The 24,445-nt window shown below is 35.1% G+C and overlaps 1 protein-coding gene across 11 annotated transcripts in view; it reads left to right on the top strand.

The window, feature by feature from the left end:
- The window catches only part of Kdm6a (lysine demethylase 6A), a 109,523-nt gene that overhangs the window by 67,077 nt on the left and 18,001 nt on the right, over nt 1-24,445 (top strand). For 2 of the 11 annotated variants that reach the window (XM_029473489.2, XM_021153677.3), the window contains exons 11-24: nt 2,834-2,932; nt 3,065-3,284; nt 3,839-3,973; nt 4,431-4,586; nt 5,127-5,216; nt 6,616-6,717; nt 7,612-8,007; nt 11,043-11,821; nt 14,866-14,995; nt 18,464-18,569; nt 19,163-19,368; nt 20,926-20,990; nt 21,065-21,139; nt 21,545-21,693. In XM_029473489.2, coding sequence (XP_029329349.1) covers nt 2,834-2,932; nt 3,065-3,284; nt 3,839-3,973; nt 4,431-4,586; nt 5,127-5,216; nt 6,616-6,717; nt 7,612-8,007; nt 11,043-11,821; nt 14,866-14,995; nt 18,464-18,569; nt 19,163-19,368; nt 20,926-20,990; nt 21,065-21,139; nt 21,545-21,693 — 2,708 coding nt within the window. The remainder of the gene's footprint in view (nt 1-2,833; nt 2,933-3,064; nt 3,285-3,838; nt 3,974-4,430; nt 4,587-5,126; nt 5,217-6,615; nt 6,718-7,611; nt 8,008-11,042; nt 11,822-14,865; nt 14,996-18,463; nt 18,570-19,162; nt 19,369-20,925; nt 20,991-21,064; nt 21,140-21,544; nt 21,694-24,445) is intronic. The other 9 variants (XM_029473490.2, XM_085838247.1, XM_029473491.2 and 6 more) reach the window with 5 other exon arrangements.

Here is a 24,445-nt window from a genome sequence, read left to right as displayed (position 1 = left end):
ACAGGTTCTTGGCCACAATAGTGGTGCTGGGTATGAGTTCCATGCTGTAGCTTAAGTCTATAATTAGAAAGTGGTTGGTTATTCCCAATATATTCATGCCACTGTTACACCAATGGGCATATCTTTACAGGCCGGTTGTTATTCTAGCTTGCAACGTTCACAGCTGTGTGGAGTTGATAATAATTGCTTTTCTCCTCCAATAGCATGGCATCTTCAAGCTTATAGTTCAGTACCAGCTTGGTATCTCCTATGTTTTATGATTCCAGTGTGTGCTATCTTTTATAAGGGGGTTGCACTAAATTAATGATTCTTGGGAGACAAGGGAAAATGTTACAGAATGCTGCTGGTACCTCATGGGTGGAAATTAGGGATTCTGCTAAAAAAATATTTAAAAACAAAAAAGAGTCTTCGAATATACAGGACAGCCAGCCCTTTATAACAATTACTTGACTGCAAAATAGATGATCTGTTGTATACATTCCTGCTTCAAAGCTTATTTTCTTAAATTTCCCTTGAATTCTAGTTTTATACGATTAGTTTATAATGAATCATATCTAGAATTACTGTTTTAAAATGCAGTGATTTTTTTTTCCAGCTTCATTAAGCAGTATTTCATATTTTTTTCTTTCCCTCAGTGAACTAATTCTGTATTCCGAATCACTGAGATATCTTAAACTTTTGCAGTTAGACATTAAACTTTTCTGACTTCTCAAACAAGGAATAATTATCACAATCTAACTTGTTTTATGGTTGAAGATGATCATTTTAGACAGTAATTATTCTTCATCTATCATAGTATTCTAGGTGTGTTTTAAAGTTTTGATGCTTTCTCATAGTCACTACCATGTAATGCTCTGCTTTTAACATGAGAAATGCTTATGAATAGAAAATACTTTAAAGTTTGTTTTCCTATCTTTATCCTTTGCTTTCATTCCAATTTGATCTTATTTACTGACCTCTTGCCACAAATTCTTTTTCAGTATAACAGTTTTTGTAGGTAGTATTTGAAACTTGCTTCTCTGCTTTGTCAGTAAAATTATCTGATTCTGTCTTATCTATGATAGTAATTCCTTAGGCCTGTTTTCTACTGCTCTCTAATAGATGTGCTATGTTCTTTCAGCTTTTTTTTCATATAGATAAATTTCAAAGGTAGATTTCTATAGAGCTATTTTAAATTTTGATGTTTCCCTAATAGCCTTACCTCTTACTCATATACTCCAAATCAGCTTCATAAAACCATCCTCTTTTTTTGAGGAGAGGGGTCCTAGCCTAATATATCGTAACCAAATACTTTACTACTGCTGTTAAGTTCTAGCTTCTCCCTTCTCCCTTTATTTACTCTCAGACAATCTTGAAGTCTGGGCTACTCTTTTGGATTTTGTTTCGCTCCCTTTTTCTTTTGCTTTTTCTGCTTCCATTCCTTTCATCTCAGCTTTGACCCATTCCAAACCAGTGAATATAACCCGTTTTTTTTTTTCTGTGCATAACTTTATTTTCAATCTGCACTATACATTGTTGGCAGGTGAATATTCTTGTGCTTTTATCACAGCCATTCTCATTGTTATGGAAACTGATTTCAAAGTTTTGTGGTGGGGGTGGGATCTTAAAGTATGTGAGTGCCGATGTGTATGATTATGTTGCACACACGTGTACATATGTATATATATTTTAAAGAAATACATTAGGATTTGTCCATACTGTTCAAATATATTTGAATATTTCCCCTCATTTTCTGTGTCAGTAACACTTGTAAAGTATATATTAGTGAAATTTCAAAGAATAACTGGGGATAAAAATAGTTTCTGAACAAATAAAGATTTTCAGATTTTTTTTGTTTTTGTTGGTTACTCTAAACCAGGAATCTCCCAAACATAAGCAAATAATAAGACAAATATAAGTTTGTTGGAAAGCTATCCTTACCTCATCTTTTTACCTTTCTCTAATTCTGAGTGAATTGCAGTCTCAAACTGTCTATTAGCCATTTGATATGGCATTGCGATATTTACAGTACCTTCAATCCTCATGTCTATTGAAAATTCCTTAGGTGTGTTAGAGTATACCTTTAATTTTAACACTCAGGACGCAGGGTCAGGTAGACCTCTGAGTTCTAGACCATCCAGGGCTACAAAGCAAGACCCTGGTTAGGGGTACAAAAGACAAAGGAAAATAATTATATTATAAGCTCCTTCAAGGCAAAACTTATGGTCCTGTTTTCTTTTAGCACAAAACATATAATTTCTGTCTTAGTTATTTCAATGATGTTTGTATTAGGTACATAGTCTTTAAGAACATGGCGGGCATTAAAACCTGAATCTCATAAAATAATACTATAGTCATAAAATAATACATACTATACTGTTTGTGATGCTCAGAGACAAACCATTACATTAGCATCTTTATAAATTAAATAATGTTTGCCCCCTGTTATTTCAGGAAAAAAAATTTATTAGTTCTTACTTAAAAACATGTAATTTTGGGTTTTTGAACACTATATTCTGACTATGAAAAACTAGATGTCAAGATGTAAAAGCAGAGCATTCATGGGCTATGTCCAACTCTTAGTATTATAATATCGAAGTGAAATGGCCTATACTTATTTTAATAGACTTTATCAATGCAGTATACTTTAGCACCTCTAAGAAAGATTATAGTACAGTTTTGAATTGCTAGTTATTGTGGGTATTGTAATTTCCTTGCGCATATGCACACATGTGCCTAGATATATTAACATTTTTTAAAAATTTGCTTTGATACATAACCCTTTTTAAGCAAATGTAATTTGTTTTGGTATTGATGGAATTTTCTTACCCCCCCCCTTCCCTCTCCCTCTTAGGTGCTATTCAAGTATTGGGAAAGTTCAGGATGCCTTTATATCTTACAGGCAATCTATTGATAAATCAGAAGCAAGTGCAGATACATGGTGTTCAATAGGGTAAGACTGTCTAAAATTAATGATATTGGTGTGCAAAGATGACTGCATCACATAAAATACATTGTAATGAAAATCATGCTATAAAACTAACCAGTTTTTAGCTCACTTATTTTTCTTAATTTATCTTTTCAGTGTGCTCTATCAACAGCAAAATCAGCCTATGGATGCTTTGCAAGCTTATATTTGTGCTGTACAATTGGACCATGGTCATGCTGCAGCCTGGATGGATCTAGGCACTCTCTATGAATCCTGCAACCAGCCTCAGGATGCTATTAAATGCTATTTAAATGCAACTAGAAGCAAAAATTGTAGTAATACCTCTGGACTTGCAGCACGAATTAAGTATTTACAGGTAAAAGTTTTAAATACCAATTTTTTTAAAAGCCACATATTTCCCTAGAACACTCAGGCAGGAATAGGTTGGCTGGAAAATTTGTCTAGTTATATCTGGATGTCTATAATATGTTTCTATATTTTGTAAATATACCATAGCTTGTAGTATTATTTTACTTTTTATTTTAAGTGAGATAAGCAATCTTGTTTAAAATGCTCTTTTGCACATTGATGCATATTAATTTGCCTAAGTTTTTTTCAGTGTACTCTCTACATGCTTAAGTTGTCATAGCATTGTAAGGAAAAGAACACAAACACTGTCTTTCACTTTTGCTTGAAGTTTCACGAGAAGACAGCTAATGAGAACCCTGGAGGCAGCTTAGCTATGTTTTGATTCTCACAAAGGTTTATATTCTGGTTACCCTCTTTATACTTATTATCTTTCTAAAGCCCCAAATTTAGAACCTATTTTCTTTTAAAAACAATAAGCTATAGCCTTTAGGAAGATTTAGTGGACTTGCTCTTACTCAAGTAGGCTTGTGTTAAATTTGCTTTTTACATAATTTTTCCTAGGCTCAGTTGTGTAACCTTCCACAAGGTAGTCTACAGAATAAAACTAAATTACTTCCTAGTATTGAGGAGGCATGGAGCCTACCAATCCCCGCAGAGCTTACCTCCAGGCAGGGTGCCATGAACACAGCACAGCAGGTGAGAAGTTGGGTTATGTTCTGCAAGTGCCCAGCTTTAAGGGTTCTTTTCAATCTGTAGTAGTCAAGCTTATTTTAAGTAAGCATAGAAGGCTTAATTAATAATAGCCTTTTCATTTAAGTGCTAAGGGAATCTAGATCAAAATAAAATTCCCTCTGATATGGGAATAAATTTGGGGGTACCAACTTAGAACCTTTGTGCATTTTCATGTTTTTGCAACATTTCTTAAAATAATGCTGCAGTGGTTTATTTAATTTTTTTAAAGAAGATTTTCAAAGGAAGGTACACATTCCTCCATTGATGATGACTCATTGATTTTTGACTTTCAATAATTGCAATTGGAGATGTCCACATGATGTTGAAAATGAAAAGTATGCAGCTTGTAACTTTTATAATTTGAAGGAATGAATTAAGAATATATAGCACCCTATTTTTGTCTTCCTTCTGTGATTCTTAGGCATGTAAACCTCATCATCCAAATACTGAACCTGTATTAGGCCTCAGTCAAACACCAATTTCACAGCAGTCCTTGCCACTACACATGATTCCTCCTAGCCAAGTAGATGACCTGTCCAGTCCTGCCAAGAGGAAAAGAACATCTAGTCCAACAAAGGTATATGTCCTAGAGAAATAGAAAATCCCAGTCAAAAAAAGAAGTTCCAACTGCCCTGTAATTGTGCAGTTTCAACATTTCCCGTCCTTTACTTTAAATCTGTGGACATCAGAAGAGTAAGGTTTGAGTTTTCCCATCCCAAACTCTTAGAATCATATTAAATAAGGTAGAAATAACCTTGCATTCATCAAATCATTTTATCCATTTCCCAGCAGGTATCAGCACACTTCATCATCACTTTTGAGCAACATTAAAATATATTTAATATGGAATCTAGTGGACAGTATGGTATATAGGCTAGCAGTTTGGGCCATAGTTTAGGGGTGGGCTTTTTGGGGTGGCTTTTTAAAGAATCAACATTTTTTAAATTATGAATATTAAGTTTAATGTATATGTAAATTTTTAAAGAAAGTAATAATAAACATTATATATAATTACTCCAAATCATAGTCATTTAGACTTCATTAGTCATTAGTTAATGTTAACTATTTTGTCTTAACCAAATATTCTTTAATGTTTCTTTTTATCAATTTTCCTCAGAATACTTCTGATAATTGGAGTGGTGGCAATGCACCACCTCCAGTAGAACAACAAACTCATTCATGGTGTTTGACACCACAGAAATTACAGGTATGTAAATTATTTTTTAAGAAGTTTTAGTTAAAGTTAAATGGAAGGAAACTTGGTATATGATGTGTGTACATTATAATGAAGATAATTCAGACTTTTTTTTCCCCACTTGTTTCTCCTTTGATTTTAGAACAAATTATTCATGTAGATGCATAAAGTATAAATATAGATTATATAGGATAAAGCCTTCTTTCAGCTTCTGCTCTTAATTCACTGATGTCTCCTGACAGTTTTCTGGCTTTACTTGCTTCTTACCTGTCTTAGCAGAGCTGTGTTGTATATTCACTCAAGTATTTCACTTAAGTAATTTCACTTAAGTATAGTCATTCATGGTCCAGAAATATTAAATGAAATTTCAGACCAAAAACAGTAACTTCTAAATTATAAGGTTCTGCTGGCATAGTGGAATCCCATTCTATCCCACCGGAGACATCAGTCATCTCATTGTTCAATGTATTCAGGCTGTTATATGCTAAGTGATGCTTAATCACTTAGTAGCCCTCTCATTGTCAAAACAACTGTTTCAGTATCATGATTCTTATTTTAATAATGACCACAAACCACAAAAATAATGATTCTAACAATTGTCGTATATCAAAGAGAAGCCACACATTGCTTCCTCTAAGAGAACATAACATGTAAAAAGTTCTTTTAAAAACGCACAAAATATCATATACTAAGTTTGCTAAGATCTATGATAAGGATTACTCTCTTACCTCAAGTTGTAAATAAAGAGAATTTTATACTAGTTTTACTGTCACACCTAATACCGTACTGGCTATGGCTTCTGTATGTAGTGGTGTTAGGACTGGAATGGCGTTAAATTGTGGGTTTAGTTCTTCTATGGTTTTTGAAATTCACTAGGGGATCTTAAAAGGTGCCTCCTTTACATAAGGGGGTCTACTGTAAACTTTTAATGTTCTTTACCATCCTTTTTAGGTCAATATATAAACAGTCTACTTGTTAGATTAAAAAAAAATCATATTTCTTTATATAGATAGTATACTTAACTTAAACTTGCTTAAGTTGATCACTAGTTTTAGACAGTGTCTTCAGACTTTTCCTGTTTCAGACAATGCTTTTTGGAGCATATTTATCATGTCTTTTAAGCTTAAAGAGCTTTCTACCTAAACACCAAAAATTATTGTATTAGTAAAACTTCATGCTCATCTCTCTCAAAGATCACAGTAAAATAAACTATGTTGAGATGAATGCTTAGTGTTCTTATTTTAGTTTCTTAAACTATAAAATGACTTAGATTGAATTAGGTTATTGTTGATCAGCAGTGTTAAACCTTAATAGTGGTTTTGAGTTTTCTAATTATTCAGATAAAGATTTAACAGATTTGTTAGCTTCTTTTTAGATCTGTCTTTAATTATATTCTCCCTTTCTCCCCCAGCACTTGGAACAGCTCCGAGCAAATAGAAATAATTTAAATCCAGCACAGAAACTAATGCTGGAACAGCTGGAAAGTCAGTTTGTCTTAATGCAGCAACACCAAGTGTGTATAACATTTTCCCTCTACAATTTGATACAGTTTTGTGTACTTTTATTGACTGTAGCATCATTGTAGAATTCACTCATACTCATGTCTATTTATATTTGGTAGAACTTTGTGATCTATACTTTCTAAAATACTAGGAGTTTTTAAGAAAAGCATAGCTATTTAATTTTAAATACTATTTTGCTATTTAATTCCATGGTATTTCATATATATTTTTTAGTACTTAGTAATTCTATACTAAACCTAGGTAAGGTTTTATACTCATCTTTAGTTTAGAGGATTTGTCATATTACAAATTTTCTGGTTTTATTTATTTTTATTTTATTTGTTGGTGGATGGGGCATTTAAGGTTGAACACAGGGCCTTATTCATGCTACAGGAGCCTACTACCACCACCACTAATCTCTAATTTCCCTTTCCCCCCTTCATCTCCTCCTCCTTCCTCCCTCACTTCCCTGCTCCCTTCCTTCCTACCTTCACTCCCTCCTTCACACACATAAGGGAACTCTTAAGTTCCCTGAGTTGATCTTGGAAATTGAGAACCTTTTGTCTCAGCTTCCTAAGTAGCTGGGATAGCAGTCCTTCCCCACTAGACCCACCTTAGAATTAAGAGTTTGAGGTTTCTTGAAGAACTATGAATTCCAGAATTTTTCATAAGTTTCAGCTGCTTTTTTTTTTCTTGTGGTAATTAGTAACTAGATGTTTCCTTAACGTGAAATTTATTTCTGCTTTTCGTAGGTAGCTTGCCATATTAATAAATAGTTTCTTGTTTTTGAAGTTGGCATCAGATCAGAGATCCATGATTATTCATCTTTACATGCTGATATGCTGATTCTCTCCTCTGTGGACTACACACATTGAATTTATTTACTCTTCATTTGTTCCCTGCAGATGAGACAAACAGGAGTTACACAGGTACGGCCTACTGGAATTCTTAATGGGCCAACAGTTGACTCATCACTGCCTACAAACTCAGTTTCTGGCCAGCAGCCACAGCTTCCTCTGACCAGAATGCCTAGTGTCTCTCAGCCTGGAGTCCACACTGCCTGTCCTAGGCAGACTTTGGCCAATGGACCCTTTTCTGCAGGCCATGTTCCCTGTAGCACATCAAGAACACTGGGAAGTACAGACACTGTTTTGATAGGCAATAATCATGTAACAGGAAGTGGAAGTAATGGAAACGTGCCTTACCTGCAGCGAAACGCACCCACTCTACCTCATAACCGCACAAACCTGACCAGCAGCACAGAGGAGCCGTGGAAAAACCAACTATCTAACTCCACTCAGGTAATAATACTAGCTGCTTAGGTTAACTTCTCACATAGTAGTTCGTGTTTATTTTGTTTATGTATGGTAAGTGTTTGAGCAATTGTTTTTATATGAATCATACAGTCCTACAATGTTGTTACTGTGTTTAAATTCAGTATACATGTATATATTTTCTGTCCTGCATGATTTCCACAGATAGACAATCTGGAAGATTTACCAATGAAGAAAAAATTAAACAATATTTTTTAAACCCCAAGACAATTTCTAACTTACACTGGCCTCAGAAGCAAAATGCCTATTTTTATAGTAGTAGTAGATAGTGGTCAACATCTGGGTATAGACAGAATGAGTCGAAGAGAATAAAATGCCAAAGTGGAGAATGGGAGTGAAGAGTTCCATTTTAAGCTGTCTTGAAAAGCTAGAACAGTAGTTGGGTAAGGTCACAAAAGGGTGGAAGCAGATTGGGGAAAGAATTCAAAATTGAGTCACAGTGTCCAATTTGCCAGGCAGGCAATTAAAGAACTAACAAGACAAGAGTAAAGGATTAAGGTATGAGGTATTGGGCATTGATGAGAACATAAACCATATCTTGTCTTTCAAGAATGATATATCAAAGTTATATTAAATAATGCTGTTAGAGAAGTCAGAGAAGAAGCACTGTGACCATACAGTTTTTATAGAAGAAGGCATTTCATTGAGGTTTGCATAGTTTCAAAGGTTGTATTTCATTATTATCATGGCAGGGAGCATGGCAGCACACTGGCAGACATGGTGCTGAGAAGAGTTCTAAGGATTCACAGGCAGCAGAAAGAGGGAGACTATAGGCTTGGAGTAAGCTTTGAAATCTCACAGCTCCTAATTCTTTCAAACAGTGCCTTGCATTTAAATCTCCAAGGCTACAGAAGTCATTCTTATTCAAACCACCACAATCTAGTAAGGTGATCTAGAAATTGATCACCCGAGGTGATATTTCTGGCGTTCAGAAATTAGTGGATGCAAGCAAAATCTACACCACAACCTGTGGTGTACATTCCTCTGCTTGCCCTCCTCCTTTCTAGTAGTATGGACCTAAGGGTGGTGTTTCTTTGTTGCAGTTTTAAAGGGTAGGAGAAAAATAAATACTGCATCACACCAAATGTGGTGTGAAGTCCAAATATTTGCTGTTTGACTGTATACAGGGATGATTTGGAAACTTTTGAATAGAATTAGTTTCACTGGATTGTTACAAGTTGAAGCCTAATTGTGTAGTTGGCTTCAAGATGAAAGGATAGATAAAACTGGAGGTAGCAAGTATAGGCTGTTCCCATGGGTCATCTGCAGTCATATAGGTTGTACAGATAAGGAATAGTATAGCTAAAGAAGAAATAGAATTCAGAATTTGGTTTTGTTGGTATTTTAAATTAAAATGAGAAATAATAGTATAAGCTAATGGGAAACATTCAGTAGAAAGATTGATAAAATAGAGGAAAAATTGTTATTTGAGATGATGTGTTTTGGGAATTCAATATCTTTAAACATTATTTGTTAAGATGCCTATTAAGGTTCTAAAGTATAATTGACTGTTAAATAAGTGAGAGCACTTGTTATGATTGTGAAGAATAGTTCTCTTATTTTCCTTCCCTTCTAAATCCCAGGCTTGCTTAATTGCTGATATTTTCAAAAATACTCAATCCTATTTTAGAAGCCTGATAACATTAAAACAAAAAATCTTAGCTCATCCTAACTTGGCATTCAGGAAGCTGATGCAGGAAGAATTCAAGTTCAGGGTTTCCATGACTATGACATAGCCAGACTTTGTCTCAGGGAAACAAATACTTTACCCTACCACAATGATTTAGCAGGACACAGCCCTCTGTACATGCTAAATGGCAAGGAACCCTAGTCTTTCATGGCCACTACCTAGGAGCCTTACAGTATAGTTATAATGAAGTAAGAAAATTGTCTAAAAATATTAAACTAATTTCAGGTCAAAATTTTCCCTCGTGAGGTCACTTTATAATACTGCAGCTGGAAAGCCCCTAATAGTCATGTAATTTTTGTTCTTTAACTTACTGCCAAATTAAATCTTTTTTCAAAAAAGCTTTCAACTCAGCTATTAAAGTCATTCTCAACTCACAATATAGGTCTAATTTCTTTGTCCAGTTATTGGGAATATAAGATGAAATATGCTAATGTGTATGAATCTCACATAATTTTTTTTATCTAAAATTATAACAAGTTGTAAACTGTCAAATTAGTTCCCAATTCCAGTGTTCAATATGGCTGAGAAATTCACATTCTTATTCAATTATTTTGTCAGTAAAACGAAATGAAAATTGTGATTCCAGGGGGGCAATTTTCAGGTAAAAATTATTCGTCTTAGTTCTATTTATTTTATTTTTATTCTACTAGATGTATTAAGTGACCTTCCTCTGGACTTAAAACTTTCCTTACCTATACTATACTATCTATGTATCCTGGCAGATATTTTCCTAAATGTTTATACTCAGTTGATGAAAAAAAATGCAGCTTTTTATAAGTCATTAGTAGAGACTTAAAATGTATATTTCTATACACATATAAATAAAATATGGGGTTGACTGAGTGAGGAAGCTTTTTAGTAGAGTCTTAACTATTTTAGAAACTTTGCTCTAGAGGATAGGTACTTTAGTGATAAATGAATTAGGGATGAATATATTTACTTTTACATTTAAAGTAAAATTAATTTACTTTCTATATTAATCTCTTAATAGATTACAGATGCATTATTTGGTTTATCATGTTCATAGATTAATTATTAATGATATTATATGTCTATCCATATTTGACCTTTGAAATGAAAATCCCTGTTTTAAAACTTAATTTAGAGTTCACTGTGCTTTCTGTAAACTAATGTATGCCATACTAATTAGGGAAATTCTTTTAGCTAACTGAAAGTACTTTTTTGACAAACTTGGAAATTGGGTCAAATTATAAAGATACTTATTTTTAGTGGCTTTTACATTTAATATTTAAAATTTTGTGTATGCTCTCAGTTAAACATAAGATTTAAACCATCCTTTTTTTCTTTTTAGGGGCTTCACAAAGGTCCGAGTTCACATTTGGCAGGTCCTAATGGTGAACGACCTCTATCTTCCACTGGGCCTTCCCAGCATCTCCAGGCAGCTGGCTCTGGTATTCAGAATCAGAATGGACATCCCACCCTGCCTAGCAATTCAGTAACACAGGGGGCTGCTCTCAATCACCTCTCCTCTCACACTGCTACCTCAGGTGGACAACAAGGCATTACCTTAACCAAAGAGAGCAAGCCTTCAGGAAACACATTGACGGTGCCTGAAACAAGCAGGCAAACTGGAGAGACACCTAACAGCACTGCCAGTGTTGAGGGACTTCCTAATCATGTCCATCAGGTGATGGCAGATGCTGTTTGCAGTCCTAGCCATGGAGATTCTAAGTCACCAGGTTTACTAAGTTCAGACAATCCTCAGCTCTCTGCCTTGTTGATGGGAAAAGCTAATAACAATGTGGGTCCTGGAACCTGTGACAAAGTCAATAACATCCACCCAACTGTCCATACAAAGACTGATAATTCTGTTGCCTCTTCACCATCTTCAGCCATTTCCACAGCAACACCTTCTCCTAAGTCCACTGAACAGACAACCACAAACAGTGTTACCAGCCTTAACAGCCCTCACAGTGGGCTGCACACAATTAATGGAGAAGGAATGGAAGAATCTCAGAGCCCCATTAAAACAGATCTGCTTCTAGTTAGCCACAGACCTAGTCCTCAGATCATACCATCAATGTCTGTGTCCATATATCCCAGCTCAGCAGAAGTTCTGAAAGCTTGCAGGTTAGTGTGGTAAAGTTAATCACAGAGTGAAGTGTTTGACGATTTGTCTGATCGAGATCTGGGAAATAAATAAAAGATAGTGTAATCAGTCATCCAAAGTAAAAGTTTGAACAGAGCTTGGTAATGATTGAATGTTGTGCTTATACTTACTAATGATTGTGCAATGTCTAAACGTGCTGTTACTGCCCTCTACTGGTTACTACAGTTGTTGGCTTCAGTGTGGTTGACTGCTCTTGGGATGAAAACGAAACTCAGTCACATTTGGCTAAAAATCAAGGCCTAGAAAAGCCTATTATTGTTTGCTTGATTTTGAACAAAGTCTGTTAAAGGTTAGACTAGGGATAGACCTCAGCAATTGCCCAGGTAAGTCTCTGTTTACAATTCATTTGATTCTAGAAGAGCTTATAAAGAGATAGGAAAAGTAAGGGACAATGGAGAGATAAAACAGACTGCTAGGTTTTTGTGAAAGAAAAAGCATATTTGTTTTAGTGTTTGAAGGATAAACCCTCTCAAACACTTAGAGGGATAATAAGTGTCCTGTTTAGAACAAAAACGTCATCATCAAAGAATCAATCTGATTAGATTGCATCATCTTTCAGTAATATTTGAAGGATATAGATTAATGGTCTTTTCATTGTGCATGTTTCATCTAATTTTTAATCTTTGGTTTGTATTTGTCATCCCCTATGTATAAATAAATCATGGATGTAAGCAGTTAACATTGCTTGGAATAGTCACAAAAAATTCTGCATAGTTTTCTAGCATTGAATTTTAAGTTTAAGCAGTGCTATACATTTTTGAAGGTCTTTGGTTGCTGGGTTTAATCAACAGAAAATAACTATTCTATAAATAGGAAATACAAGTATTGGGTCAGGGTCAGTTAAATTGGCTATTTAATATAACAATTTCATTTTAAAGTACGAAATAGTTCACATCTATCAGTTCTAGTATGTCTTATCATCTAGAAATATTATCTTTTGCTATTTACATTGCTTTATTAGAATATATCCTCAATCTACTATTAATTGTTTATATAAAATTAAACTTTATTTTATAGAGTTTGCTACTTACTTAGAGCATGGGATAGGACTGGCATAGGGGGAAGAATTCATTTAAAATAAATTAAAATTAATCTTAATATCACTTTAATTGTAGTACTGGAACTTTAATATACTAAAGTTTAACCAGAAATTATGTCTGTTTTTTATTATTTTCTTTGTTGATCCCACCTTGCTGGGATCATTTTTCTCAATGGCCTGTAACATGGCAACAGCTGCCATTAATCTTAACTATTTTTTTGGATGGGGTGAGGCATAAGCAGGCTCTCTGTAGTTCACTATGCAGACCAGGCTGCCCTGCCTTTACCTCTGCTTCCTTAGTGCTGGGATTAAAGGTGTGCATCACCACATCTACCCAGTCTTAAATTAATGTGATTTTTTTTTCCATGTCGGCATTTAAAATATATATAAATTAAATTTTTTAAAACATACTGTAAGATCACTTAATTTCTAAAATTTGTTTCTTTAGAAAATTTTAATTTAGGGGACATTAACCTCTTTTTGTCTTTAAGTTACTATCATTCATTTCAACATTGAACCCTTTAAGTGTCTAGGTTAACAGCCATAGCGGACTGATATGCAGTACCTTGATACATTCCACTATTCTTGTCTTCTATCCGCCTGCCTCTGCCTTGGCTAACTTGGTCTTTACTCTCCTATCCTAGTTTTGCTTCTATTCAGTTAAAGCAGGGGCTCAATACCTCATGCAGTCTTTGTAGACTCAAGAAATTTGCTTTAAAAACAAAATGAGAAACCAAGATGTCATAAAAATTGTTTACTGGAGGTAGATTCTAGAGCTATAATATGTCCCAAAAGTTATAAGCAGTGTGGAAAGGCTTTTTTTTTTTTTTAAATAAAATTTTGTGCTATGGAGTGGCTAGTTACTATATTTCTTAATGTCTTATGAAAGATACTCTTCCATCTCATTTTGTAAGGACATTTGGACATTCACTTGAGTACATTCTCATAGTTTTGTGTTAAACTTACAAAGGTCATTTGCTTCATTATAGACACTTAATATTGTAAATAGCTAAACGCACCAAAACTTTTATCAGTCTCTGGAGTGGACTTGAGCTATTTAAACCAATCTAGGCATTAACTTAATGAAGAGGCAGGAAATCACTTGAGTAAGTTGGAGACAAATCTTCTGAAGCTTAGAGCAAAAAGGTCTTGAGATTGCAAGTAGTGGGGTGTTTGGTTGATACTAGCTTATGCCAGAACTCAGGTGAAAGTAACCCAGGTACGGCTTAGGAGCTTTTTAACAGAAGAGTTTTTTTAAAGGTCCTTTTACTCAGAACACTTTCTTTTCATTTCTCTACTAAATATGGTTACTTCAGAATGGGAAAAAGAACGTTTTAAAATTACATAGTTTCTAAAGTCTCTCTGTAACCATCTTATTCCATAACTTTTCTTACTTTTCTCTCTACTTTGGGCTATTTTGATAAAGTTTTATTATCTGGCCTGTGGTATTCTAAAACTGTTCAGAAAATAGCATATGTACCCTGCATCTGTCTGCAGCATTAAGATTGATAAGTAAATGTTTATAGTCTCTTAAATAGATGATTATATGTGTCAGTTATTTCAGAGAAATTTCTGTCTGTTTCAGACTTGATTTTTGCAAGCAAAGTTTTAAGACACATTAAAAGACTGCTAATATGACTATTTGCAATTTTTCTTGGTTGAGCTAATGTACCAATCTTGAATGGAAAAGATTCTGATAATTGAAAGGAAATTAGAATTCATACTTCAGATAAAGAAATCATAAACAAAATAGGGATTTTTTTTTTTATGTTCAACATATTGTGCTTTTAGTTTTCTTCAGTGGAAGATCCAGGAATCAAAATAATTTGCAGGAAGAATTTTGTTGTTCTGCTAGATTCAAAATTCACGGAGTTATGAAAGTATCTATTATAACTTAATTCAGAATTGTTTTCTGCCGTCCATGTAAATGTAATACTGATTTTTCTTTTCTGTTATTTTTTAAAGGAATCTAGGTAAAAACGGCCTGTCTAATAGTAGCATTCTGTTGGATAAATGTCCGCCTCCAAGACCACCATCCTCACCATACCCTCCCTTGCCAAAGGACAAGTTGAATCCACCTACACCTAGTATTTATGTGAGTCTGAATTAGCTAGAAATCATCCAAGTTAGTGTTTTCTTCTATATGTCTTTTGTAAAAATCTTTTAGGCCAACATATTACAGTTACTGGCAGCAATGTGACAATTTGGCAACAAAAAGATGTATTCAAAGATATTTTGTGATATTTTGCAAGTACCTTTTTAATTGTTGGTTATATTACAAATTTATTGTTGTTTTTGTTGTGCTGGAGACTGAACCTAGTACTTTGCACATTCTGGGCATGTATTTTATAACATTGCTACTATTCCCATAGTTCCTCTGTGATTATAAGGTATATTAGAATAAGTGAGAAATATTTTCACTGCCTTAATTTTTAGCATTGTAGGTCAGAATGGGGTCCCATGTCTGGCATCCGGCCCTCCACAGGGCCAGGGCCACACATGGAGGCAGACCCATGCCGTCTCTACCAGGCAGGCGGGTGGTAAGCTGTGAGAAGCCACAGGATCCCGCTTTCAGGGGTGGGGAAGGCACATTGTGAGGTCCCTGTAGAACATCTGGGAACTGCTGGCTCAGGGGTCTGGGCTTGCACAGAGGCCGAGATTGGCAGGTTCTTACTCTTGAGCGCTGCAGATGCCTCTGAATGCCGCAGAAGAGCTGAGAACATAATGTGGGCCTGCAGGGGTGCTCTGGCTGGTTACCCTAAGGACATAAGAGTCCTTGAGCGGGCAGCTTGGATTGGTGGGAGCTCTGTCTGGGAGTGCAGGGAGGCCTGTGGCAGGACGTTAGATGCACAGCTTTCCAGAAGACCACCTGCTCCATTGCTCCAGTAATGATGAGAAGAGACAGGCCATGGTTTTAAGGTGTTTATTGTAGAAAGGCAGAGAGAGGGAGATAGTATGGAAGTAGAGGCCAGCTATGGCCAGATGGAGAAGAGATGGAAAGCAAGAGGGTAAGAGTAAGGCAGGAGCAAGTGAGTAAGAGAAACAAGAGAATAAGAAAGAGAAGAGGGGGCAAATAGCCCCTTTTGTCGTGGGCTGGGCCTACATGGATTTGCCAGGTAACTGTGGGGAGGAGCATACCTGTATGTTGCCAAGTAACTGTGGGAGTGGAGTCCAGACAGAATACCAGGAGCCTGGGGCATTGCCTACATGGCTGATGGATACACACCTCTGGGGGGCCGGGGGGCAGTGGCTGTGGGAGGCTGTAGCTGCAACAGGTACCAGGGGCTCAGGGGGCATGGCTGAACACCTGCCATCCCTCATAGGCGGAAGTCACTACCTACCGGTCACCCGGGGTTCAAGGCCTGTGCTCGACCGGGAACCAGGTTGTGCACAGCTCACAGAGCAGTATTAAACAAAAGCTACTTGGAACTATTTAACTTTTTTTTTTTTTTTTAAGTAAACTGGGTTTTAAACTATCAATTTTATGGGCCTTAGTATTCACTCTGTTTCGTACACATGCTAAAAGAAATACCTTCAATGGCAGAAAAGAAAAAAGGATGTTTTAAGAATGTGGTCATTGGAGCTGGAGAGATGGCTAAGCAGTTAAGAGCATTTGTTGCTCTTGCAGAAGATCCAGATTCAATTACCTGTGCTCACATGACCATCCATAACTCCAGTTGCCCTTGTCTGGCCTCCATGGGTACCAGGCACATGCATGGTATACATGCATACAGGCAAAACACTCACATAAAATAATTTTTTAAGCTAGCATGTCTATAAAAGAAAGAATATGATTATAGATGGATACATGTTACAAAAATGTAAGGTTTTTTTAGCATATTTAAAACTATTAGTTTTATCTCGTAGAAATTTAGGCATCTGGTCTGAAGAGTTGAATAAAAGCAATTTTTTTTTTATTTGTTTTGTTTTGTTTTGGGGGGTGGGGTTGGTTTTTTTTCGAGACAGGGTCTCTCTGTGTAGCCCTGGCTGTCCTGGAACTCACTCTGTAGACCAGGCTGGCCTCGAACTCAGAAATCCGCCTGCCTCTGCCTCCCAAGTGCTGGGATTAAAGGTGTGCGCCACCACCGCCCGGCAATAAAAGCAATTCTTAATTGTGTTTTTCACAAATAAATCCTGATACCACTTTATTAACTTATTCCAAGAAAAAAAATTAGATATGTTATGGTAATATACTTTGGATGGTCTTACATCTATGAAAATGAATCTTGTCTTTGAGAAACTTTGATTTCTTCACTGAATTTTTAAGCGTGTGACAAAAGTCTCCATCTCAACCCTTTGTGAATACATAGTTAAGAAGTATTAAACATACTCTTGTTATACAACTTATCTTGAAAACTTATATACTTTGCCAGAGTGTCTATCCGTTGAATATCTTTTCCCCATCTACTTAAGTCATAATTCTGTTTTCATGAATTTCACTACTTTATATATGGAATCAAATTTCCTTATGACTAACATTTCATTTATCATGTCCTCAAGGTTCATCCATGTTACAGCATATGACAGGATAATCAGTCAGTTAATTTGGTGGTATTAGGCTCTGCTTTTTGCACAGATTAATGAAAATATTCTACCATCAAGCTGTCTTTTCCCTCACTAATTCTTCATTTGTTGCTTATTTTTCCCCTGCTTGGGGTAAAACCTAGGATCTTTTCTTGCTAGTCAAGTATTCTGCCATTGAGCTATATACTCCATTCTTTAGCTATCTTCTAATCTTGCCTGATACTGTAGTTATTTACATAATTACAGGAATAATGTTGCATCAAGAACATACGTTATCATTTAGAATTTTTTAAGATTTATTTTTCTTATTTTCAATTACAAATATGGAATTAGATACATGTGAGAGTAGGTGGCCCCAGGAGCCGGAGTTATGGGTAGTTGTGAGCCACAGGAATAAGAATCAAAATCTGGTCCTTCCTCTGCAAGAACAGAAAGTGCTTATAACCAATGAGCCATAGCTCCAGGCCAAGATGATTTTATTTTTGGTCAAGAGGACTCACTCTGTCACTCTAGGTAGCCTGAAATTCAGAGAGGCCCACTTCTGCCTCCAAAGTCCTGTGATTACACTGACTGCCACCGTTTCCAGCTTCTATATCACGTTTTTTAACTTTTTAAATTTTGTGGTTTTTTTTCAATATGGGTAGTATTGGAAATAAAACTTAAGAGCCTCCTGAATGTTCAGATAAACATTCTACCATGGACTTAGAACCCAGCCCATATTTGGTGATCTTACTCTATGTGGAGGCCATTGAGGCCAAGCAAACTCTACCACTGAGCTGTTCTTTCTACTCAATCTTCACTTTGGTTTTGAAGTTTAAATGTAATTTCAGCTACCTAATTTGTTCAACATATAGTACACAAAAATGTATGTGGTTGCTATTTAGTCACAGTTAAAATCAAAGTGCAAAAATACTAGAAAATCGGAAAAAATATGAATGCATGAAATAAAGTAGCTATATAGGAAATAAATATAAGGCATAATATTTAAGTTAAAAAGCTGTATTTTCCTAAGATGTAACCATATATTTTAACTTTACAGTTGGAAAATAAACGTGATGCTTTCTTTCCTCCATTACATCAATTTTGTACAAACCCAAACAACCCTGTTACAGTAATACGTGGCCTTGCTGGAGCTCTTAAATTAGGTATGCTTTTAAGTAAAAAGAAAAATGTTTTCTATATATGCTGTCTTTTAACCTTTTAAAGCACCAGTAAAAAGTCTGGTACACCCCCCACCCTCCCACCCCTCTTCCAATCACCATTCACACATCCACTTATTTTCTTTTTAATATGGATGGGGAATTTTGATTATTTTTACTTTGAGTCCATGATTTCAATCTATAATGGTCCTAGTGTTAGTTGCTGGCAATTTAGGATTAGTTTTTTTTATTTAGCTTTTATTTTTATCTAATGACTGATGTTGAACAACTATGAGAATTTTGAATATAAAGTGTAAGTACTCAAGTACTGTACTATAGCCCCGTTAGTATTTGCTAGCACCTACAAAAATTAAGTATGTGAAAGTTTAACCATTGGACTCGACTCATTCTCTATTTGAATATCATGAACATTAGGACAAAGTAAGCCTTCAAAGTATATAAATGACCTGGTTGGTTTTTAGGAGAAATGGATATAGTGCCATAAAATGCTTTGTCTTTGAAAGAAAAGGCAGAAGTGGGGTGCATTTTTGTTTTGTTTTTACTGACTTGTTTTATTTATTTATGGCTTACTTATAAAGACTTGGGACTTTTCTCTACTAAAACTTTGGTGGAAGCTAACAATGAACATATGGTAGAAGTGAGGACACAGTTGTTACAACCAGCAGATGAAAATTGGGACCCTACTGGAACCAAGAAAATCTGGCACTGTGAAAGTAATAGATCTCATACTACAATTGCTAAATATGCTCAGTACCAGGCCTCCTCATTCCAAGAATCATTGAGAGTAAGTATTTACTTCCTAGAGATTATTTTTTGAGATTTAAAAATTATTTCATTTTGTAGCTTTGAAAGAAGATATTACTTTTGTAAATATCAGATTACATTATATTACATTAAATACCTTGTAAGTGCTACCCACTTTACTTTAAGCAAACCTATGAGTTGATTCAGTAAATAATTTGTAGAGAGGGAATTACTATCTAGTAAAATGTTTCCTGGGTTATCTGAGGTATTTATGATTAAAGCAAGGTTTCTTCAGTATTATTGACATTTTGGGTTAAACAATTCTTTGTTGTGGGGCTATTTAGCAGCATCCATGTCTTCTCTAAAGCATTTTAGACCTGGCAAATATTTCCTGGAAAACAAAGTTGTCCCCTCTTGAATCACTGATTTGGAGCCTACATCTGTCTTGAGTTTGCTTTATGCTTATTCTTATATGCTTGCATTTTCTTTTCTTCTGCCAGTTTAATATTACCAGGTAGGCAACCCTTTGAGGAAGTATTAGTGTTCTTCCTTCCAGTCATATTAAAAAAAAAAGTGCTGAGGAAGAGGTAGAAACAAGATATAATAAACATAAGACATTATTATATAATTTCAACATATATATTTATATTTTAAAATATGAATTTTGAGACTAATCAAAATTACTAAAACATCCCTCTAGATCTTACATCATTGAAACATTACTAAAATCATGTAGTAGTATAACAAGAACTTTGTGAGTTCTTCCACAAAATGAATATAAAACATCCATAGAAGTGAGCTCTTTGAAATACTGTTTTGTGCTAAATTGTTTGTTCACATATCCTACCAGGAAATTTAATTTCCTATGTGACTGAAAGTCTTGAGTTTGTCATTCATTAGATTTGCTTATCTCTTTTAAAATATTTAAAATGTTCCACTGAGCTCACATTTTTAGTTAAGACATCATTTATACATGAACTTAAAATTTGGCTTACTATCTTAGCTTTGGTTTCTATTTCTTTGATAAAGCACTGTGACCTAAATCAACTTGGAGAGGAAAGGGTTTATTTGGCTTACATTTCCATATCACACTGTTCATCATCAAGCACAGTCAGGACAGTAAACCAAACAGTGCAGGAACCTAGAGATAGGAGCTGACGGGGAGGTATGGAGGGGTACTGTGTGTTAGCTTACTTCTCATGGCAACCCAATTTCTTTAGAACCCAGGACCAACAGCATGGGTGAGATACCACTAACAATGGACCAGGCCTTCCTCCATCAATCACTAATGAAGAAAGTATCCTACAGCCAGATACTGTGGAGGCATTTTCTCAATTGAGGTTCCCTCCTTTCAGATAACTCTGGCTTGTGTTAAATTGACATAAATTACTCAGCACAGTTTTCCACTGTCCTTTTCTACTCCTACAAAAAATATTCATCTAGTAAAATCTCTCCTACAAGTTGCATTGTGTTAGAGTGAATTACATCAGTTTTTCTCTTCTTGCAAATAGAAGTACTATGAATCTGTAGTGACATAAAGGAAAGATTAACCAGTTGTGTGGAATTCTAAGCTAAAATGCCCTTTTCTGATTTTTAGGAAGAAAATGAGAAAAGAAGTCACCATAAAGACCACTCAGACAGTGAATCTACATCATCAGATAAGTAAGTAATTTTTCATTTCCACTTAATGGTTCTGTTTAAAAGATGTGCTTCTAATTTCCCTCTTTCTTTTTAAGTTCTGGGAAAAGAAGAAAAGGACCCTTTAAAACCATTAAGTTTGGGACCAACATTGACCTGTCTGATGACAAAAAGTAAGTCCTTGTGATAGTTATGTGAGTTGACAAACAGAAATATCCTTGCTTTGTCTGAGAATTGTTTACATTTTTTTCCATTTTGTTTCTTAGCATTTTCCTAAATTAACATGAGGTCAAACTAAATAATTTTACTAGGTTTTACAGCTAAACTAGTTTTTTTTTATAGTAATACTGTTACATGCTTTTTTTTAAAAAAACAAAGACACGGATTTTATGACAGTTTTTTTTTTTTCATTTATGTATGTTCTAGGCCTATAATTTTTTTAATACTGTTTTACATTGTAAGTTAATTTATACATTCCATTATTTCTTTCATGAAAGTAAAATGTAGATTTTCTGATTGAGTAAATCCATAACATCCACAAATATTTATATCAGGGTTTTACTCTTATTTCTTTATAGGTGGAAGTTACAGCTACATGAGCTGACTAAACTTCCTGCCTTCGTGAGAGTTGTATCTGCAGGAAATCTTCTAAGCCACGTTGGTCATACTATACTGGGCATGAACACAGTTCAACTATACATGAAAGTTCCAGGAAGCAGAACACCAGGTAAATTTTATGAATTAGTATCTCATAAAAGATGAAGCTTTTTTCATCTTTCCATGTAAAGAAAGAGACTAAACATCTTTCTACTTAAAATTAATAGAACTAAAAGGATTAATCTTGTAAGATTTGATGCTTTTATCAGGACTTAGGTCAGAATTTCTTCCTTTTGATATCCTTCAAATCTAATCCTAATGATTTCTCCTGAAAAATTTTAGAGTACCCTCTAGCCAAACAACTGTTGTTCTTGCATACTTCTGAGAATGGTAGGGATACAGTGTTTTATAACAGTTAAAAAAAAAAAAAACAAAAAAACAATCATGCCGGAGTGGTGGCCCATGCCTTTAATCCCAGCATTTGGGAGGCAAAGGCAGGCAGATTTCTGAGTTCGAGGCCGGCCTGGTCTACAAAGTGAGTTCCAGGAAAGCCAGGGCTATACAGAGAAACCCTGTCTTGAAAAACAAACAAACAAACAAATAAACAATCATAATTTATGTACTTATTTTATATTGTGACCTAGTGTGTGTCTAATATATAACACTTGAAAAACATTTTTCCATCTATTCCATTCTATTTGGTTTTAAAAAGAAACTGTGGTTATAGTCCTCTAGTTAAGTTGTAACTGACAGTTTCAAAAGCACTTTATATAAAGTAATTAACTAAACTCATCCTATAGACTTGACCACCAATTAGACAGCTAAGTTTTTGCAAGTCATATGCCTTCTTGGTATTATTTCCTTCATGTCAAACGATTTCATTTTCTGCTTTCAAGTTTTCATCAATCAATAATATACTGTCCTTGGGGCCCATGGGTTGACATGAAACTTTAGAATAATCTTTGAAATATTTAGTAATCACTATAATCCTAACATCAATGAATTAGGACAGTTACTGATAAGGAACAAGTATCTGTCACATGTTTCAACTTCAAATGTTTAAGTATACATTACTTAAAACCAGAATGCTTTCTTTCTTTGTTCCTTAATGAATTTGTTTAAAAAATCATTACAAAATAGATTAATTTGATTTCGACTAATATAGACCATTTTTTTCTTTTCTGGCAGGCTAGATTATTTTCCTTTGTAGAATATATAATTAATCTTTGGAAATTAACGTCTGAGACTGAGTATTACTAAGACAACAAGTAACACACACACACAAAAATTCTGGCAAAAATTGTCCAGAGAACCATGTTCTACTTTCTGCTCCATCATTAGACATGGTTATTGTATGTGTCCATATATGCTTACACTAACCTGTGTATATGTGCGATGGCACATATGTAAAAGTCAGAATATAAATTTCGAGAGTCAGTTTCTATCCTTTTACCATGTGTATCTGTGGAGGTTTGACCACTGGTTGTTCAGCTTGATTGATACCAAGCATTTTTATCTACTCAGTTCTCATTCGCCTTGGACTCCCATGCTCCTTTCCCCTGTTAGTAAAGTTTTATTTGGTGGGGGTGGGGGGTGGGCATTAGAAGGTTCTGAAAATGCACCAAGTAACTGCACAAGAAATCTTAACATCTTGTTATCTTCTTCAAGTCATTTTTAATAAAAGTTTAAAAATATAATATATAGATTTCATACATTAGAGAAAACATACTTGTTCTTTTAGCCTGCTCACTTCATGTAGCAACATAATCTCCAACTTTACATTTTCCTATGAAGGTTGTAATTTCATTTTTTTATGTGCTGTTATTTCTATCGTAATTCATATATATTACATAAAATTAAAAAAATTATATCTTTCTAGTATTGATACTTTCCTCTGAGAGAGATTTCTTCATTTAGTCCTTGCTTATTTTTCTCAATAATATTGACTAAAATAATGGGCATATGCATTAAATTATTTTAATGTATATTATAATTTCATATCTTAAAAACCAGAATCCCATTTGAGAATTCATACACATTATTAAAAGCAAAAATAACTGAGAAAAAATTTATCCAATAATTTTATATTTAGCCAACAGTGAGTTAATAAGTAATTAATTAACATTAGTTGTATATTTATGAGATAGTGTCATCTTCATAACAATTTCAAAAGATATTTTTCATATACTATATTATCCTTAGCTATTTTCTCTTTCTTTATTTTATTTTAAAATAATTTATTTATATTTCAAATGTCCCCTTTCCGGGTTTCCCCTCTGCAAACCTCCTAGCCAGTTCCCCCTTATTCTGCTTCTATGAGGGTGTTCTCCCAACCCACCCATCCACTCCTGCCTCACTGCCCTAGCATTCCTCTACACTGGGGCATGAAGCCTTCACAGGACCAAGGGCCTCCTCTCCCATTGGTTCCGGATAAGGCCCCTTCAGCTCCTTCAGTCCTTCCTCTAACTCCTCCATTGAGTTCCCTGTGCTTAGTCTGATGGTTGGCTGTGAGTATCCACCTCTGTATTGATCAGGATCTGGCAGAGCCTCTCAGGAGACAGCTGTATCAAGCTCCACTTCTTGGCATTAGCCATAGTGTCTGGGTTTGGTATCTGCATGTGGGATGGATTCCCAGGTGGAATAGTCTCTGGATGGCCTTTCCTTCAGTCTCTGTTCCACTCTTTGTTTCTGTATTTCCTTTAGACAGGAGCAATTCTGGATTAAAATTTTGGAGATGGGTGGTGGGTTGCTCTATTCCTCAACCAGGGGGTGAAGGGAAAGCTTGTCTAACCTCTGGATATGGTCTTGACAGGTTCTCCCTCCCCTTTGTGGGATATTTCAGCTAATGCCATCCCTGTGGGCTCTTGCTTGCCTAGCATCCT

Source organism: Mus caroli, unplaced genomic scaffold, assembly GCF_978045245.1.
Source record: "Mus caroli unplaced genomic scaffold, Mus_caroli_1 scaffold_5, whole genome shotgun sequence".
NCBI classification, from domain to species: domain Eukaryota; kingdom Metazoa; phylum Chordata; class Mammalia; order Rodentia; family Muridae; genus Mus; species Mus caroli.
This window is presented reverse-complemented; position numbering and strand designations above follow the sequence as displayed.